The 19,842-nt window shown below is 47.5% G+C and overlaps 3 protein-coding genes across 3 annotated transcripts in view; 2 read left to right on the plus strand and 1 right to left on the minus strand.

Annotated features, from left to right (window-relative positions):
• The window catches only part of LOC119329842, an 8,023-nt gene extending 5,767 nt beyond the window's left edge, over positions 1 to 2,256 (plus strand). The window contains exon 13 of the mRNA XM_037602942.1: positions 1,792 to 2,256. Coding sequence (XP_037458839.1) covers positions 1,792 to 1,875 — 84 coding nt within the window. The 3' untranslated portion in view covers positions 1,876 to 2,256. The remainder of the gene's footprint in view (positions 1 to 1,791) is intronic.
• A 7,639-nt stretch (positions 2,257 to 9,895) lies between these two features.
• LOC119331263 lies at positions 9,896 to 12,670 on the plus strand. Its single transcript, XM_037604434.1, has 4 exons — positions 9,896 to 10,044; positions 10,165 to 10,700; positions 11,521 to 11,706; positions 12,164 to 12,670. Exons 2-4 carry the CDS (start codon positions 10,182 to 10,184, stop codon positions 12,443 to 12,445), a joined length of 987 nt encoding a protein of 328 aa, XP_037460331.1. The 5' UTR covers positions 9,896 to 10,044; positions 10,165 to 10,181; the 3' UTR covers positions 12,446 to 12,670.
• Positions 12,671 to 13,858: 1,188 nt separating this feature from the next.
• On the minus strand, positions 13,859 to 15,862 carry LOC119333156 (F-box protein At5g07610-like). Its single transcript, XM_037606156.1, has 3 exons — positions 15,822 to 15,862; positions 15,420 to 15,726; positions 13,859 to 15,317 (listed from the first exon to the last, which is right to left on the minus strand). Exons 1-3 carry the CDS (start codon positions 15,860 to 15,862, stop codon positions 14,151 to 14,153), a joined length of 1,515 nt encoding a protein of 504 aa, XP_037462053.1. The 3' UTR covers positions 13,859 to 14,150.
• Positions 15,863 to 19,842: the final 3,980 nt, after the last annotated feature.

Genomic DNA, 19,842 nt, shown 5'->3' on the forward strand with positions numbered 1-19,842 from the left:
GTCAAAGTTATCAAGACCGAGGTACATAAGTTATCAGGTCTCAATGTGTGAGTTACCATGCTATTCACATAAAAGTTACCAGGGGATATTTCATCAATCCCCCTCCCCCCGGCCAAAGTAATTAGGACCAGTGTACAAAAGTTGCCAGGTCTATGACGTGTAAGTTACCATGCTATTCACAAGAAAGTTACTGGGAGTATATTTCATCAACCTCCCCCCACCCCGCCTCCTCCGAGGTAGTGGAGGGAGCGGCCTTGCACCTTCTTGATCGCGGGCGAAAACTCCTCCTTGACGGCGAGACGGTGGCGGTGGCGTGTGCATGCGGCCGTACCGGCTGCGTGGCGGGGACGCCAACTCCTCCTTGACCCGGCATCCAATCTAGATGTCGCGGTGGTGCCGGGGTGAGGCTGGCTCCTCCTTCACGTGGCGTCTGACCTGGACGCCATGATTGTGCCGGGGCGAGGCCGACTCCTCCTTCACAGGTCGGAGCGGGGACGTCGGCTCGTACTTCACGCGGTGGTGTGCGCGGGGACAGCAGCTCCTCCTTCACACGCGCCGGCGATGGCTGCGACGGGCCCATGTAATGGAGCGACTGCTCCGTCATTATCTCAACCGAGAGAGCAGCCAATGGAATTAAATAGCAACTCAAAGCAAGATGTTCAACAGAGCTCCCAAAATCAATATATTCACCAAATAACTTCTAAAATTCAAAGGGGTGAATGGACGAGCGTTGTTGGTTCATCGATTCACTAGGTTCGGGTAAAAAATAGTACGTAAGTGCGAAAAAATGGGAAACTGAAATAAGTTGTTTGTGTGCAAACGTAGAAGAGTAAACGAGTTAAATAGCATATTTGGTTTCATTATTTCAAGAGAAAGAATGTAGGTCAGGTGGCTCACTAGCTGAGTAATCTACCTAAGAGGTACACGATTCCATTCCTGCTCGTCACGATAGTTTTTGCACTTCAATCAAAGTACGCGAGAAAAACAGAGAAAAGAATATCAAATCAGATCAGAGCTAAGCACATAACAGCGTTAGGTCGGGTGGTTAGCTTGAGGTTAGCACGCTCAAGAGGTGGAAGGTTCGAATCCAACGGCAGGATCACTTTTTTGAGAAAAAAATAAAAGCGAGCGACAAGGAGGTGAAGCCCTGGAGCATCATTCGGATCTATTGCCAAGGTCCGAACGTTCGGCTCATTCAGCCGAGCCTTTTCAGACTCTTCCTCCGTTTTGTATTTAAGCCGGCCGGCCAGCATATTCTTGGAAGCAATGCGCAGAAAACCAACCGATTACTGCTGGTAAGCGATGGGGAGATGGCACTGACCGCCAGCTACACATGCGCCTGGTCCACCGTCTGTTTTGGAAACCAAGCCAGACCTGGACTTTCAATCCAATAATCGTTCTCATTCCAAGGAGAGGACCACCTCTCTCCATGTCCTAAACGCTGAAACCATGTGGAGCTGCGGCGCTCAGGCGCCACATACCAGAACGAGTGGGGAATCGAATGCTCAAATTCTTCTTCACCAATGCGGTAACCCGTAATCATTATCCCCCGATGAAGTATCTTGGCCTGGTTGATTGATGCTTTCTCTGTAGCATAGGTTGCATTGCAACTTTTCCTTTTTAAATTTTTCGCTTTTCAGCTTTATTCCGTTGATAAGTGTCCATCTTCTCCGCGACAAGTGCATGATTGTGTAGATCTAGGAGGATAAGGGCAAAGGTATTATCCAGAAAAACAAAGGTTGGCTTTTTTGGGTCGCTAACAGCATCTTTTATCTGCTGCTGCATGTTCAGTTCATCGCGGAGCCGGGTGTTGGGCACAGGATGACCGCGAGCATGGTGAAGGAAGCGAACGACTGGTTCGACCGCTTCCTGTAGAAGGCGGTTCCAAATGAACATGGCACCTTGTACTACCATGCATGCCTAATGAAGTGCATGCCCTCAATAAATTGCCCTCTGATTTGGGTTGCATTCCTGCTGACCGAGACGGGAATCAGTTAGCCCAGCTTGATCATCATTACTTCCACTACCTAATCTCTAATGCTGGTCAGACGTGGAACAGAATTGTGCTCCTGTATTTCTCAAACTGGGAGCGCACAGCTGATCTGTGGGTGGCCGCAGTTTTATCTTGTGCTAGTATCTTGTTTCTGAGACCGTATTTTTTCACGGACTCCGCATTTACCGAACCGTATCTACCGTGTATACGGTCCGTCCGTACGGCGAGTTTCATCAGAAGAAATTAATTTGTCCCCGTGCTCACGTGGTGCCCCGTCGCCCTGCATGAATGAATGAACGAACGAACGAGACGACGAGACTGCTGTGGGCGACATGTCAACGGCTACAGGGGCAGATGGTCCACTGGTATATACGAGTAGTATAATCAGGTGACATGGACCCGGTAGACGTTGGTACAATACTGCTGCTGGTCTGGTCGGTGTGGCCGGGCCAACGTACGCGTGAGCTGCGTGATGCGTCGGAGTCGGCGTTTAGAGCATCTCCAACAGGCGCCCAACGCGCCGCGCGTTAAAAACGGATTTGGCGCGTGCCCATCGCTTGGTTTGGTGTGGCGTGAAGCGTTTGCTTCAGCAGCCGCGCTGAAAAGCCGCGCGCACAGCTTTAGCAGGCGCGGTAAAATGCAGCGCGTGCTCATTCTACAATATTTTTTAAATTAAAATTACATAGATAAAAAAATGATACAAAGATATTTTACATCGGTGGAACTACTACGACATAGATAGATAGATAGTTCGACATACATAGATAGATAGATAGATACTACTAAGGCATAGATAGATAGATAGAAACTACTATGGCATACATAGATAGAAAACTACTTCAAGTCGCTACCATCATCATCATCACTCTCGTCGGTGTTGTCCGAGGTTAAGAGCCTATGTCGTCCCAACGTTCATCGTCCGAGGTGAAGAACGACCTCCCACCTGCGGAGACGATGTCGCACTGCTCGTTCGCCACTGCCTTCCGCTGACGCCGGTCCGCCCGCTCCGAGCGGCGCCTTGCCGTCCTCTCCGCACAGTAGGCACGCTCGGCGTCGACGTCCTCTGGGTGACGACGACGCCACTCCGCCATGGCTCGCTCGTCCTCGGCGACGAGGAGACGGCGCTGCCGCCGAGAGTGGTCGGCACAGTCCATGTCCGTGATGAGACGCGGCGGAGGGGCGAGGCGCTGCGCCTCCTCGCGTGAAGACGTCCCGAAAATTCATCTGCGACCGGGGCCTCTCCAAGCGCCACGCCGCCGCGTCGTACGCGCGGGCCGCCTCGCGCGCGCTCTGGAACGTCCCGAGGCCGAGCCGGACGTCGCCGGACCGTATCTCGGCAGAGTACCAGCCGTTGGGGCGCTCGCGGACACCGCGAAAGCCCAAAGCACCCCGGCGGCGCGGCGGCATGGTGGCGCGGTGGTGACGCAGAAAGCGGCGAAGCGGCGAGGTTGTGAGGAGGAAGGCGCGTGGCTGTTCTGTGCGCATGGCGAAGCGCGGAACTTTATAAACGTGCGTGAAGCGGCGCGCCAAATCTACCGCGCCGCGTGCCGCTTTCTCCTGCGCGCGCACAAACGCTTCCGCGTGCGATAACTTCCCGCCACCGCTGAAGCGCGTGAAACCAACCGACGCGCGTAAAAAACTGCTTTTATCACGCGGGCGCGCGTTTTGCGGCGCCTGTTGGAGATGCTCTTATACCGGTACTCTCTAGCGGAATCGCAAGCCGGCACGCCGTCGCGAGCGTCTCCAGGACTTTCCTACTTGCCGTATTATTTTATTTTATCTTGACGTGAAAGCAGTCACGGGGACGTGGTCGTTTTCTTGCATATTCTATTGTCGAAAAAGAGCGAGCACGTACTGTATAGACGACACTGGCCCTCATGATGCGCAATGCATACGTGTTCACGAGGTGGCGCGTCTCCTAACCACACACACTACTACACTAGAATGGCCAAGGCTGAGGTTTGCGTAAAATTTTCGATCTATTCATTGATAACAGTACAGCGAGCACAAAAGATATTAAATATTATATTCGTAGACATCTAGCGACGACTGTAAATACCAAAGTGAGCGAAAGACGCGCCGCCGTCATCACACCTCCCTCGCTGGAGCCGGGCGAAACTCGTTGTAGTAGACAGTCAAAAAATCATTATGCTAAGGCCCCATAAAACCAGTGCACCAAAAAAAAACAACCGCCGCCGACGAAGAGAAGTTAGATCGAAAAAAATCCAACATAAAGGCACACCAACATTGACGAGCGAAGACCGGATCTGAGCGGATCTTGCAAAGACAACCACTGTCCGAATTATGCGAGATCCATCGGAAAGACACCTTCACACGCCCTCCGACGCACACCGCCGGGATGGGGGCCAAGACTGGGGATAGAAGCAACTTTTTTTTTATAATTATACTCCCTCCATTCTGAAATGCTTGTCGGAGAAATAAATGCATTCAGACCTATTTTAGTTCTAATTACATTTGTTTTTATTATTTTTTCGACAAGTATTTTCGGACGAAGGGAACATGCATTTAACAGGTGAGCACCAGGATTAGAACCTGGGTCAAATCTTTCCCTTTCGCGCACCGTTTTGTTCAAAGTTCTTGGTGCGCGGAAGGCATCAAAGCGCCGAGAACGGACCCACGCTGTCTCGAGCACAGTGGGAACGCTTCTCAACCACGAATTACTGTACATATACCAGATTATAACTATTCAATTTAATTAGAAGAAGATCTAGTCTAGAGTCTAGAATGAAAACAAGAGCAAATCAGGACGGCCGACGAACGAGTAGTGTGTTGGCGGGTCATGCTCCGGCGCATTCGTCGTCCGGGCAGTGGGCGGCGCGTCGCTCTGACGCCGGGAACGTCCACGGCGCAACGGACGGCTTGATATCTACATACATGGTCTGTTGCGAGGTCATTTTCCGGCCACCCTTAATTATTCATTCTCCTCTGCGTGCACACAAGATGCTACTAGTTAGTTAGATATCCTCCGTGCTGTGCTGTCCATGCATAACTCGCCACGCTAATTCCCTTCTTGTCCCGTTCCGCCCCCAGCTAATTCGATCAACCACGCGTGCTTGATAATGGGTTGTACAACATGATACTCCTACATACACAATATACACCGACATTTCCGTTGGTCTCGTTCACCTCACCACTCATATGTACTCTGTCTGTTTCTTAATATAAGTCTTTGTAAAGATTTCAATGTAGACTACTCCCTCTGTAAACTAATATAAGAGCGTTTAGTAATTAATATAGAAGTGTTTAGATCACAAAAGGTAGTAATCTAAATGCTTTTATATTAGTTTACGGAGGGAGTACATACGGAGCAAAATGAGTGAATCTACACTCTAAATTACGTAATATACATCCGTATGTACTTTATATTAAGATCTATAAAAAGACTTACATTTAGGAAAGAGGGGAGTATGTCGCAATCAATTAATTAGTTGATACTATAAAATGTGAATTTCGGCTAAATAACACCGAAAACGTTATATATATCGATGAGCTGTATAGTATAGACGTTAGACGGGATCTATACTACACACGACGTGCCACCGATGAATGGGAGATCTTAATTATTAGAACTAGATCACAAATAAGAGATACACTCGGTCCGGCGCAACAAATCCATCCATGATGGCGATGCTACTAAGACAAGGTGGCAAAGGCAAGTTAAACTAATGCTAGAGTACTTAGCCTGGATAGCCATCACCGACACACGGCACACAATGGCGAAAGCTTTACCCAAAAGTGACATCCAATCCAAGAGCCCGATTTTCTCGCCAGTGCGGAGAAAAGGCGCCCGAGCATCGCTCTCCCACTCACTCGCACGTCCCGGTCGCTTCCACCCAGCGCGCGCGATTGCTCATCCGTACGCAAATCGAAGCAGCGGTTAACGTAGACACTCCACGCAGAGTTCTCAGACACGAAGTGAAATGAATCTCGTGCAGGCAAGGCAACAACCGGACGGTTTATTTCCCGGTTTGTCCAACCAACGTGTCGGCTTCGCGAAAGGGACCGGACGGTTTTTGGGGGGTCTCTGTCAGTCCCGGTCTCCGCATGCATTGGCTGATCGGACTCCTTTCAAAAGTTTCACTTGTCGATCGATGTGTGCACTGCACCTACTTACTTATATTGTTCATATTTTTGTAACGTTATTCTATGAATTAGAAAGCTTTCCTTTTAGACTTATATGTTCCTTCTAGCTCTAGGACATATATATATATAGGACAAATATTTCCTACAAGCAGTGGTAGTTACCACCACTTGCCTCTCGCAAAAAAAAAAGTTACCACCACTTACGTTTTGTATGTTGTATGTAGTATCTATCGAAACCGAGAGTATGTACGTGTAGTATGTAGTATATAACAATGATTAGGTAATATATATACTAAATTTTTGGTAGTATGTACCATGTTTTATGTATGCTCTTTTTTACATGCAAATATATACGTATTTCATAAATATAACAAAAACAATGGGCTCATGTGCAATTTTTTCATATAACTTGCTTTAAAATATCTTAAATATAGTATATGAACATATTTAAAATAATAAAATAGTATATATAGTACCACATGGTAGTATATTAGATATGTGGGGTAACTACCACCGGGTGGTAGGATGGATTTTCCCTATATATATATATATATATACACACACACACACACACACACACACACACACACACACACTATCTTAGGATATCGCCCCACGCTGTTTGGAGATGGGCATTACGCGGATTATATAGCTTCGTTTAGAGTGGGTTTTTTTTTCTGTTGTTACTTCTAGTTCTAGGATATCAACAACATACAGAATATTGGATTGCATGCATCTTTTTTTTCGCGAATACGCTTGGGATTGCATGCATCTACCACGCCACTGTTTTCCAAGGGTATGTTCAGCCTGCGTTTCGACAAACTAACAAAAAACGGAAACTTGTTGTAGATTCACAAGGTAACTTAAGTTTGATACCAACCACGAGAAGATATCTTTTGTTTCTTTAGATTTCGAGGTAAAGTTTTGTCAGATGACTTTGTCTAAGGTTGGAAAAGACTTACCAAGCAAGGGAGGGACATGATATATGCAGAAGGCTGCCCTATTGGTTCAAGATTGTATAGTATAAGTGGACTAGTCTATCGTGCCATATTCGTCAATCTGTTAGGTGATTTGGCCTCACACAATATAATGCTTCCATGTTTCACCAGGCACTTGATCAACCCTAAAAATTCAAGAGAACCCCTCTTTGTACAATAAACTGTGTATCAAGCAAGATTTTGATCGCAAATGGATTGATCGACCATAGCTTGACTAGTAGAATGCTAGCAGGTTTCCCAAACTCCTCTGATATCAATAAACTTCAACTTCCATATTAACCATTCCTGCAAAAAAAAACTTCCATATTAACCAAAAAGAAAAAAAAAACTTCAACTATAGCGATTTAAACGAACAGTGTGAAGATGTTGCGTTCACGTCTTGCACTGTGAATTTAGAAATGACTCAAAACATGACGTGAAGATCATGAGAGATAAAGTCTTTGGAGTAAATCGGTTCAAGATCCCGAAGTTAGAAAATAGTTATCACTCAGGAAAGGCACATGATTCATCAATCCATCAAGAAAATTGACCTCACATTTTTTCACTATTCACCAGAAGCTTAACCAGCCTTGAAAACACAAGAAAATCCTTCTTGTCGAAGAGGATTGGGTGTCAAAGGGAGACTCGAATCATAAAGTAAGTGATCGACTAGCAGAGAGCCAAAAATTACCTGCTTGACTGAGATATGCCCATTTGAATCATACAATGGGGCCGGAAGTGCATATTACTAGAGGAAATGTTTTCTCAAGGCAACCTAAGCTCCACTCATAATGACTGTCATTGCATTCTATAGTAAACCAAGTAAGTTTCCACTACGGTCCAATATAGGGTTTGCACCGATAGTGCAAAACCTTAACGTATACGTATGGCATTGTGAATGTCGAGCCAAGTGCCAACTAAGAGATAAACTCGAGATGTGGAAATGACTCGAAACATGACGCATAGAGCATATGAGAGATAAAGTCTTTGAAGCAAACCGGTTCAAAATCCCGAAGTTAGAAAATAGTTATCACTCAGGAGAGGAACATGAAATGTGGAAGGCTATCCCACTAGTCTACATCAATCCGTCCATCAAAGTGACCTCACATTTTTTCACTATTCACCAAAAGTTTGATTAGCCTTGAAAACACAAGAAAATCCTTCTTATCGAAGAGGATCGTGCATCAAAGGGAGACTTGAATCATAAAGTAAACGATAGACTAGCAGAAAGCCAAAAGGATTCTCTAATTGAATGAGGTATGCCCATTGGAATCGTAATAATGGAGTTGGAAGTGCATATCACTAGAGAAAATGTTTTCTCAATGCAACCCAAACTCCACCCATGATGGCTATCATTGCATTCCATAGTAAACCAAATAAGTTTCCATTACCGTCCAATATAGGCTTTGCACTGACAGTGCAAAACCTTAACGTGTATGCATGGCATTGTGAACGTCGAGCCAAATGCCAACTAAGAGATAACTTGGATGGCATGGAAATGTCTCGAAACATGACGTAGAGAGCACGAGAGATAAAGTTGACTTTGGTGCAAACCGGTTCAAGATCTTGAAGTTAGAAAAATAGTTATAACTCGGGAGAGGAACATGAAACGTGGAAGGCTATCACACCAGTCTACATCGAGCCATATTCATCAACCTGTCTAGCGAATTGACCTCACATAACTGTGTCACCATTCACCAGAAGCTTAATCAAGCTTGAAACACACGAGAAAATCCTTCTTGTCGAAGAGGATTGTGTATCAAAGAGAGACTAGAACCATAAAGTGAAAGATCGACTAGCAGAGAGGCATGAGGATTCCTGAATTGAATGGGATATGCCCATTGAAATTCTTACTCATGGAGTCAGAAGCGCATATGCCACTAAATAAAATGCTTTCTCCGCAAACCAAAACTCCACTTGTAATGATTGGCATTTCACTCCATATAGTAAACCGAGTAAGTTTCAACCATCGCCCAATATATTTTGCTTCCACCAACAGTGTGAACAACATCTACGTGTACGCCTGACATTACGAATGTCGAGCCAAAACACCAGCTAAGGGATAACTTGGACGATGTGGAAATCACTCGAAACATGACGCCGAGAGCACGAGAGAGCTATCCGGGGATAGAGATCCCACCGGACGATACATATAAGACTCATCGACGCAAACGCCACGTACCCTATGCGGTAGGTGTCGCCGAACCCCAACATCTGCATCGATCGATGCATACATGCACGACTTAAGATGGAAAAAAAGAGATGGATGTGTGCATGCTAGCTCTTTTGTGTCTGCGAGCCCCAACCTCTGCACCGATCAACACACACGACTTAAGATGGACGCGTGCAAGCCAGCTCTTTCACGTCGCCAAGCCCCAACCTCTGCATCGATCGACACACACAACTTAAGATGCACGCGTGCAAGCTAGCTCTTTTGCATCGTCGAGCCCCAACCTCTGCACCGATCGACGCACACGATTTAAGATGGACGCGTGCACGGTAACTTTTTTTAGAAGGAGAGTGTGTGGAAAGGGCTTTGGTGTGTGAGCGGAGGCTGGGTGAGACGCACGCGCGGCCTCGGTCCCGGCGCGGGAGGAGACATACATTCTCTGCGCTGCCGACACTCCAATAAACCATTCACCCCACGGCGTCCGCCGTGAAAGCAAATCGCACCACCACCACCTACCTACTGCCCCGATCCATCCATCACCTGCTCCCCGCACGCGCACGCGCCACCGCACACCGCCGCCACGCCGCAGAGGATCCCGCGCGCGGAGGTTGGCCCGGCCCTTTCCGGCGCGTTACCGCTCCGTCCCCCTCTTTCTTTTAGTGCTCCCTCCCCTGCCACTGCTCCACTGCACCCCACCCCCCACCCCCGCTCTGCCTCCACCTCCCCGCCGCCCCACCACCACCACCTTCACTCCCCTGCCGCCGCCTCCCGGAGCTCTCATCTGCTTCCTCCCGCCGCAGGTACGATCCGGCCGGGCCGGAGCCCAAAACCCTCCCGCAGAGCCGCTCCGCTTCCCGTTTCTTTCCATTTTCGCTCTTCCGGTTTTCTTGATCGTGGGCGCTCGCCGGTGGCTCGGGCAGGATTCAAGTCGGTGGAGATGATGCACGGCAAGTCGGACTCGGACATCACGAGCCTGGCGGCGTCGTCGCCGCCGCGGTCGCCGAAGCGAGGTGCCGCCGGCGGCGGCGCCTACTACGTGCAGAGCCCGTCGCGGGACTCGGCGCACGACGGCGGGGGCGCGGGCGGGTACAAGTCGTCGTCGATGCAGGCGACGCCCGTGTACAACAGCCCCAACGAGTCCCCCTCGCACCCGTCCTACGGCCGCCACTCCCGGGCCTCCTCCGTCAGCCGCTTCTCCGGCATCCTCCGCGGCGGCAGCGGGCGCAAGGGCGGCGGCGGGGGCGGGGGCCTCAAGGCCGTGAACGCCAAGGGGTGGCCCGAGTGCAGCGTCATCGAGGAGGAGGGCTCCTACGAGGGCCTCTCCGGCGGCGACAGCGGCCTCTCCGGCCGCTGCAAGCTCGCGCTCGCCTTCGTCAGCTTCCTCCTGCTCTTCACCGTCGTCTGCCTCATCGTCTGGGGCGCCGCCCGCCCCTACGAGCCCGACGTCCTCGTCAAGGTAGCACACCCGTATCCATATCCATTCATCTCGTGCACCCACCCTGCTTGTTTCACTTCCTCAGCACACTCTGAACTGAATTTTTCCTACACGATAATATGACATGAATTCAAACATCAATTGCTCCAGTTTCACTTGTGACTCCGGGTAGATTGAATTTAAACACCAACTACATCACTAATTTAATTCAAATCTCCTGGTAGAATGGTCAGCAAAGACTCCGAATTGTGCAGGCAAAATTTGTGCTGGTAGATCCATTTGAGCTCTGTTTTCTCTAGAATCGGCGCTTATTCACCGTGGCTCCTTGCTCTGAACTCGAAATCAAAGGGTATTTATCTTTTTACCATTAGTAGTGTAAATCATGTTAATCTAAGGCAAAGCGCCGCTGACTGAAGAAGAGCCAAATCAGCTGAAACAGCTTCTTCGCTGGGCATTTTCTGACCCCCTCTTCGAAAAACCAAACTCCGTTGGAATTTAGTGATAGGCCACTAAATAAGTATACTTACTACATAGAGAAAGAAACATAAAACAATGACCACGAGGCAAAATAATTTATTACATTTTTCTTCTGTTTTTTGATAGAGATGTTGTCGGCTGCCACTGCAGTCAGCCCAGCTTGTCGACTGTCTCACTCACATTTCCAAACCTCCCTCTGTTCACAAAAAAGTTTTACAGTAGTTATAAAACACAGTACAATGTACCTTTGTACTATTCTGGTACGGTGAACTTGTGCTGCGGATCTGAATTTCTCAGTATGAAGGTTCTGTAAAAAATGTTCTACTACTAACCAAGAACTTCTTTTTACTCTGTTTTTGCGCAGAGCATAGCCATGGACAACTTCTATGCCGGAGAGGGCACAGACCACAGTGGGGTTCCAACCAAGATGGTCACGCTGAACTGCTCCCTGAACATGATTGTGTACAACCCTGCTTCAATGTTCGGAATTCATGTCTCTTCGGGCCCTGTTCGCCTGCTCTACTCGGAGATCGCCATCGGGGTCGGACAGGTATGCTCTTTTTGGTTTCTGGGTAACAGCCTAGAGAGAGGTGTTGTCGGCGCTTCTTCTTCCTGGCAAGTCATTTGTCCATTTCTGAATAATGGTGCTCCACATCTTACCATGTGGAGTATGTGAACAGCTTGAGTGGTGAATAAGCCATACTCATTTTACCTCTGCATTTCACCACTCAAGTGAAGGGTGAATTTGCAAACTGCATTCAAATACTGAATCCTTGAAGCGTTTTCCAATATGTTGTACTCTTGTTATCCTTCTCGGAGTATCGGATCGAAGGTCCTGCAGATTTAAACTAGAAAAGGCAGTAAGTTTGAGTCAAGAAAGGGGGATGGGCATTTAGTATAAAGAGTAGCAGGATAGTATGTTCATCAAGATATGTGATGTACTGGTTTGACTCACAATCACTGGCAAATTCAAGAATCTGATGTTAACACCTCTCCTATGAATGCAGGTTCACAAGTACTACCAACCGAGCAAGAGCCACCGGCTGGTGTCGGCGGTGATCCACGGCGAGAAGGTGCCCCTCTACGGCGCGGGGGGCGGGCTCTCGCTGTCGGGGAACGACGTGACGGTGCCGCTGACGGTGGACTTCGAGCTCGTCTCCCGGGGGTACGTCATCGGCAAGCTGGTGCGGGTGACGCACAAGGTGCACGTGACGTGCCGCATCACCGTCGACGCCAAGAGGGCGAGGACCAGGATCCCAAAGAAGGCATGCGCCGTGTACAAGGCCTGACTCCGGCGAACCATTTTCCTGCTCCTGCAGCTAAAAAGCCTGTATTTACTGTTCTGCTGAAGAACAATAAACATGTACTAGCAGTATATATAAGGAACCTGTTTCAGCTTCGGTTTTGTTTATATAAGTTACTCTCTTGCGCGGCGGTGGTTTTGTCTATGAGGAACTGGTTGTACCTATGTGTGGTGTTAGGGTTTGGTTGGTTACAAGATGGTAGTGATGGCATCCTGTCTGCAACTTCGCATCTAGGTTGAGAGAGTAGGATTGGTTTTGTTGGATCATGTTTTCAGAGAAACTCCATCATTTTTCAGGAAGTAAAAAGATCCATCCGGGTAGCTAGAGAGCCACATGGATAGTTTAATGTGCTCATCAACGCCTGACCCGAAGATGGATTCTGGGTCTGGTCACCTCACTTGGAGAAGTTGCATCATTCGGCGTTTGTTTTCGAGCCAAAACTGCTCCACACACGAAGAGCTTTGGATTCAATCGTCGGCTGCAAATCGTCCAAATAATGTCGTCTGGATAGAGCCTTGTGGTTTACTCGCTTCCGAGCTTCCTCAACATTATGAGGATGGTCGGATGTCATAGAGATGATAGAACGGCCCGAATGCCCGTCGTGGAGATGATCGAACCAGCAATGTTGCAATTGCTTGCCCTCATCCGATCGAGATGCACCTTGGATTTCTAACGCGTAGAATTCATTCTGAAGTTGCACCTGAACTCGCAATCTGCAAAAGCTGTTATTTAATACCCATTTGGACGCTGCAAAATCTGTTTATTTAATACCCATTTGGACGTGAGGCACCAGCAGGGACAAGGTCAGGGCGCATGGAGGCTAAAAATTCAGAGAGTTCTACTGTAAATAACCCAATAAATAATATGAATATACCGTAGAGGCTCTGAAAAAGATGGCACCTATCCTTCTGTATCAAATTAAACGACAGTTCAAAGCATCTGCTGGCAAAGATCAGACATTGCAACTAAGTACAGCAGGAAGTGAATCAGACAATTTTTCTAGATCAAATCAACACAAGGTTAGTTTCAGTCTTGAGATCCGACAGATTAAACAGAGTGAATCAAGCTGTTATATTGATGGAATGAAGAATTTTTTACCTTTGATGCTGTAAACTCCAGACTAAACAGCATCTCACAGAAAAGAATAGCTTTGCTTCACTAGTGCAGATCATTTCAACATGACAGGAGCAAAGGACCATAAACTGACATGCTCTACTGTTCACTACAATGACAAGAGGAATAAAACATAAATTCCCTCCCATGTTTTACTGCCCATACAATTACATATCTAAAATGCACAATAAACTTCAACATAGGATACACATACACTATTTGTAAAAGAGGGCATCCACTAACAGCCCAACACAACAATCTGGACATCACAAACAGCAATCATGGTACAAATAAATGGTAGCTCCGTAAATTTTAAATAGCAAAGTCTGCTGCCCGTATGCTGCTACCAACCATAAACACATAGTATATGTTTACACAAGACAAGCAGCTAGCACTACTAAGTTAACGGGAACAGTTAGCCCCATAAAGTGAGGTTACAGAGTACACCCGACAACAAAAGAGGAGTAACACAACATCAGAAGGATCAAACCGGATAGCTGCTGATATTACAAAGGGACCTATCATTCAACATTATCTGAAAGGTCGACAATGGAACGGCGATATGCAAGCCAGAGTATCAGTTCCAATCTGCCAATTCCTCCGAGTACAAGGGAACATAAGGAAGGTAGGGTCCCATGGAACCATTTCCAAGAGCGCCGATGAACTGCACTTTTCCACTATCCATTTCATAAGACACGAGTTCTTTGTCATGTCCATAAACAAAGAAAATCATGTTTCGTCGCGGGTGGTGGGCGACAATGTGAAACCTGATTCCCCGATGTACATACTTCTCTCCAAGTAGATCAAAAGGACTAATGCTGTGCTTCAAGACCCACACTTCACTGCCGTAGTCCTCAAGAACCCAGATCAATAGTCTGTGACCATCATGATGATCAATATTTGCTAAATACAAACGCCCTTGAGACGGATCAGTGAACCCGACAGCAAGATCTATTTCAGGGCCAAACGGATTGCATGGCATAGGAATAACCCTCCAAGCAGTTCCCTCCACATCCACTGCCACCACCGCAGACCAGATGGCAACAAAATAAAGAAAACCATTGCCAAAGGCACTTAAACTCGTTAATCTAGCCGGGAAGCCCCAACCGCTGTCCTTGTGACTCCAGACGCCGGTTTTGGACGAGTAGATCTCAACCCCTTTGACGTGGCCATCCCCGTCCTTCAGGAACTGGAACACATGGAAGTGCGAGGAGACGGCCGGGTCGAACCCCAGGCGAGCTGTCTGTATCTTGCTGAAGAAGCCCGGCAATGGCAAGGCAACCCATTTCTCCGTGGCAGGATTGCACACGACGTAATCAAATGCCTGCGAATCAGCGGTCTCGAAGCGGCTGCAGAGGAGTAGGCCGTTGCAGCTGTCCAGAAGGTGGAACCTGTCACAGTCGGGCAGGAAGGCGAGCGAAGGGTCGATAGCGATAGGAGGGCGGCCTCCCGTGGAGACATGGGTGAAATTGCGAATCAATAAATAGTCAGGGCTGCGACTCGAGTAGAGGAATCCGGCGAGGTCATGGAGATGGTGCTGCGGCAGCGCCTTGCGGTGGTCGGGGTGGGAGATGATGCCGCGCCACCGCTTGGAGACGCACTTGAACCGGCACAGCGACTTGTACGGCACGCGCGACAGGATCTCGATGAGGAGGTCTTCGGTGAGCTTGTCCGCTGGATTCAGAAGCCTGCTGATGTCCTTGGAGTCGTCCGCCCATTGCCGTGGGGAGAGAAGGCGGTCAACCTGCGAAGGGGGGCGGAGGAGTAGGGATTTGAGATCCATCGACATCGGCGAGGAGAGCAGCAAGGAAGGAAGAGAGATTTACGGCGAATGGGGCGCACGTACCGGGCGAGAAGCGAGTGACGGCGAGGGAGCCCGTTTGAGGTGCTCCCGTCCCCGCCGGCGAGGGTTTGGGTACGCGGCGGCGAGGTGAGGTGAGGTGTGGCGTGGAACTTTTTTTTTTGAGACAACTGGCGTGGAACTGGAAGACGGGGGAAGTGAATGAGGAGTATGCTGTGGCGTGCTGGGCTTTTTTTTGAGGGGTATGCTGGGCTGGGCTTTTATCTGGGCTGTACAGGCAGAGGATAGCGGAGGAGGATAGCGGTGTGTCCAGATTCCAGCCTGCACTTCAGCTGTTCTATAAGAGCATTGCCTAAGGATCCTCAAAAAGAAAAAGGGAAAAAGAGCATTGTCTAAAAATAAAGGTGCTTATTTTTGCTGAAATCACTGGTTAGAGCACGGGTATACCCCGCCCTGCAAAAGTCGGCCGCAAAACGTTTTTTTCGCATTTTTACAGCATGACTTTTGTTCCGGCAAAACAGATCCCGTAAAATATTCCATTATCCTGGCAAAATTGCATACAGTATGACTTTTGTTTCGGCGAGGTCGCACTTAGGAAAGACTGTGGCTGGAGCTGAAAGTTCCCTCCCGCCAATCGGTTTTTATTTTCCAGATCGCTGCAAGAAATGCCCTCAATCCCGTAGATATGGAGGAAATGACCACGCGGATTCGGGATCCCACAAAAAAAAATCCAGGACGGCTTAATTTGGAGGTCTATTCGAGCCGGGTTTACGGGCTCCATCCTGCAAACCGGCAGTTATTTTGCCGGATGATCCAGTTTGCGGGATCTGCTAGAGATTTCTTAAGAGTTGTCCTTGTAAAGGTCACTCCTCATCTTCTCAAATGCTCACATAATGTGTGTGCACCACTTGTCGTAAGTTTTTTTTTCTATCAATTTTTTATTCAAAATATTGTATCCCTTAAATCGTGGGTGTATATACTGAACCATTCTAGCCGTTGAATTTCTTGTCAAGTTCTTCAAAACTAGATCTCATATTAATAGTTTTGGACAATTTTTTTTCACAAAAAAACAAAAAACAAAAATAAAAAATAAAAATGAATTAAAAAAAGTAAGGAAAAAACCCGAAGCCCAGAAGCGTGGTTGGGGTTTTCATCATTTTTTTGGCATAGACTATGCTTTTCTCTTTTTACGATGAAGCACATACTATATTTTTTCCCTTTTAAAGTTGAAGCACAACTGTATTTATCGTAGAAGCACGGATTTGCTATTTGTAGAAGCACATATTGAGCTCTGGCAAAAACAAATGTTGTGTTTCTCGCAGAAGCAAATATGTGTTTCCACAAGAAACACAACTGTGCTTCTCATGGGTGCATAATTATTTTTCGAGAAGCACAACTATGCTTCTCGTGGGTTTTGTTTATATAAGTTACTCCTGTGCGGCGGTGGTTTTGTCTATGAGGCAGTGGTTGTACCTATGTGTGGTGATAGGGTTTGGTTGGGTGCAAGATAGTAGTAATGTCATCCTATCTACAACTTCGCATCTAGGTTGAGAGAGTAGGATTGGTTTTGTTGCATCATATTTCCAGAGAAACTCCCATCATTTTTCAAGAAGTAAAGAGATCCATCCGGGTAGCTAGAGAGCAATGTCATCACCATATGGATAGTTCAATGCGCTCATCAGCACCTGACCTGAAGATGGATTCTGGGTCTGGTCACCCCACTTGGAGCTTCATCAACACTACGAGGAATCGAGGACGGTCCAAACGCCTGTCATAGAGATGATAGGAACAGCCCATGTTGTGATTCATTGCCGTCGTATCAACACGCGCCTCGGATTTCTGACACATAAAATTCATTGTACTGTAATTTAGTACCCATTTGCACCTGAACTCACAATCTGCAAAGTCTGTTGTTTAGGCATTGCAACTAAATACAGCCCGAAGTGAATCAGGCGTTGCAACTAAATACATCCTGAAGTGAATCAAGCAATTTTCTAGACCAAATTGACAAAGGGTTAGTTTCAGACTTAGGATCTGAACCGACACTGGAACTGAATATGACACAGAGTGAATCAAGCAGTTTTATTGATGGAATCAAGAAAGTTTTACTTATGATCATTTAAACTCTAGACAACATCTAACAGAAAAAGAATAGCTTTGCTTCACTAGTGCTGATAATTTCAACATTGACAGGAGCAAAGGAACATAAACTCACATGCTTTATTGTTCATTACAATGGCAAGAGGAATAGAACATATATTCCCTCCCATATTTCACTTCACATATGCCAACGGCCCAACCCAACGATCTGGACAATCACAACCATCAACAATGATACAAATTAATGATAGCTCCATGAAGTTAAATAGTAAATGCTGTCGCACGTACGCTGCTATCAACCATAAACACATATGTCACATATATGTTTACATAAGAGAAGCAGCTAGCATTACTAAGTTAACTGGACAGATAGCCCCATAAAGTAGGTTACAGAGTACACTCGAGAACAAAAGGGAATAGCTGCCGATATTACCTGGGAGTAAGACCTATGATTCACCATTATCTAAAAAGCCAACAATGGAACAGCAAAATGCGAGCCAGATTATCAGTGCCAATCTGCCAATGCCTCTGAGTACAAGGGAACATAAGGAAGATAAGGCTCCATGGAACCCTGTCCAAGATCGTGGATGAACTGCACTTTCCCAGTATCCATTTCATAAGACATCAGTACCTTCTCATGCCCATAAACTAGGAAAATTGTGTTTCGTTGTGGGTGGAGGGCGACAATATGGTACTCGTGTCCCAGCCGGACATTCTTCACTCCAAATAGATTCACATACCTGACACTGTGCTCCAAGACCCACGCTTCACTGCCGTAGTCCTCGAGAACCCAGATCGACAGTTTATCAAAATCATGCTGATCACTATTTGCCAGATACAAACGCCCTCGAGACAGGTCAATGAACCCGACATCAACATCTATTATGGGGGCATCTGTTGGGTTTCGTAGTAATTTCAAAATATTTCCTACGCACACGCAAGATCATGTGATGCATAGCAACGAGGGGAGAGTATTGTCTACGTACCCAACGCAGACCGACTGCGGAAGCGATGACACGACGTAGAGGAAGTAGTCGTACGTCTTCTCGATCCAACCGATCAAGCACCGAAACTACGACACCTCCGAGTTCGAGCACACGTTCAGCTCGATGACGATCCCCGGACTCCGATCCAGCAAAGTGTCGGGGAAGAGTTTCGTCAGCACGACGGCGTGGTGACGATCTTGATGAACTACAGCAGCAGGGCTTCGCCTAAACTCCGCTACAGTATTATCGAGGAATATGGTGGCAGGGGGCACCGCACACGGCTAAGGAATCGATCACGTGGATCAACTTGTGTCAACTTGTGTGTTTAGAGGTGCCCCCTGCCTCCGTATATAAAGGAGCCAAGGGGGGAGGAGGCGCCGGCCATGGAGAGGTGGCGCAGGAGGAGTCCTACTCCTACCGGGAGTAGGACTCCCCTCCAATCCTATTCCAACTAGGAATCCCCAAAGGGGGAAAGAGGAGAAGGGTGGCCGGCCACCTCTCCTAGTCCTAATAGGACTAGGGGAAGGGGGGAGGCGCGCAGCCCTGATGGGCAGCCCTTTCACCTTTCCACTAAGGCCCATGAAGGCCCATATGGCTCCCGGGGGGTTCCGGTAACCCTCCCGGTAACCCGGTAAAATCCCGATTTCACCCGGAACACTTCCGATGTCCAAACATAGGCTTCCAATATATCAATCTTTACGTCTCGACCATTTCGAGACTCCTCGTCATGTCCGTGATCACATCCGGGACTCCGAACAACCTTCGGTACATCAAAATGCATAAACTCATAATATAACTGTCATCGTAACCTTAAGCGTGCGGACCCTACGGGTTCGAGAACAATGTAGACATGACCGAGACACGTCTCCGGTCAATAACCAATAGCGGGACCTGGATGCCCATATTGGTTCCTACATATTCTACGAAGATCTTTATCGGTCAGACCGCATAACAACATACGTTGTTCCCTTTGTCATCGGTATGTTACTTGCCCGAGATTCGATCGTCGGTATCCAATACCTAGTTCAATCTCGTTACTGGCAAGTCTCTTTACTCGTTCCGTAATACATCATCTCACAACTAACATATTAGTTGTAATGCTTGCAAGGCTTATGTGATGTGTATTACCGAGAGGGCCCAGAGATACCTCTCCGACAATCGGAGTGACAAATCCTAATCTCGAAATACGCCAACCCAACATCGACCATTGGAGACACCTGTAGTACTCCTTTATAATCACCCAGTTACGTTGTGACGTTTGGTAGTACCCAAAGTGTTCCTCCGGTAAACGGGAGTTGCATAATCTCATAGTCATAGGAACATGCATAAGTCATGAAGAAAGCAATAGCAACATACTAAACGATCGGGTGCTAAGCTAATGG

This window comes from Triticum dicoccoides, chromosome 7A (assembly GCF_002162155.2).
Source record: "Triticum dicoccoides isolate Atlit2015 ecotype Zavitan chromosome 7A, WEW_v2.0, whole genome shotgun sequence".
In the NCBI taxonomy this organism is placed as follows: domain Eukaryota; kingdom Viridiplantae; phylum Streptophyta; class Magnoliopsida; order Poales; family Poaceae; genus Triticum; species Triticum dicoccoides.

Excerpts from the sequence above, each read along its gene's own strand:
- LOC119333156 (XM_037606156.1), bottom strand. The coding sequence starts at position 15,862 with ATGCGAAAAAAACGTTTTGCGGCCGACTTTTGCAGGGCGGG. Across the intron at positions 15,727-15,821 it reads GCCGACTTTTGCAGGGCGGG|GCAATGCTCTTATAGAACAG; the intron begins GTATACCCGTGC and ends GAGGATCCTTAG. Across the intron at positions 15,318-15,419 it reads CGTCACTCGCTTCTCGCCCG|GTTGACCGCCTTCTCTCCCC; the intron begins GTACGTGCGCCC and ends CCCCCTTCGCAG.
- LOC119331263 (XM_037604434.1), top strand. The coding sequence starts at position 10,182 with ATGATGCACGGCAAGTCGGACTCGGACATCACGAGCCTGGCGGCGTCG. Across the intron at positions 10,701-11,520 it reads AGCCCGACGTCCTCGTCAAG|AGCATAGCCATGGACAACTT; the intron begins GTAGCACACCCG and ends GTTTTTGCGCAG. Across the intron at positions 11,707-12,163 it reads TCGCCATCGGGGTCGGACAG|GTTCACAAGTACTACCAACC; the intron begins GTATGCTCTTTT and ends CTATGAATGCAG.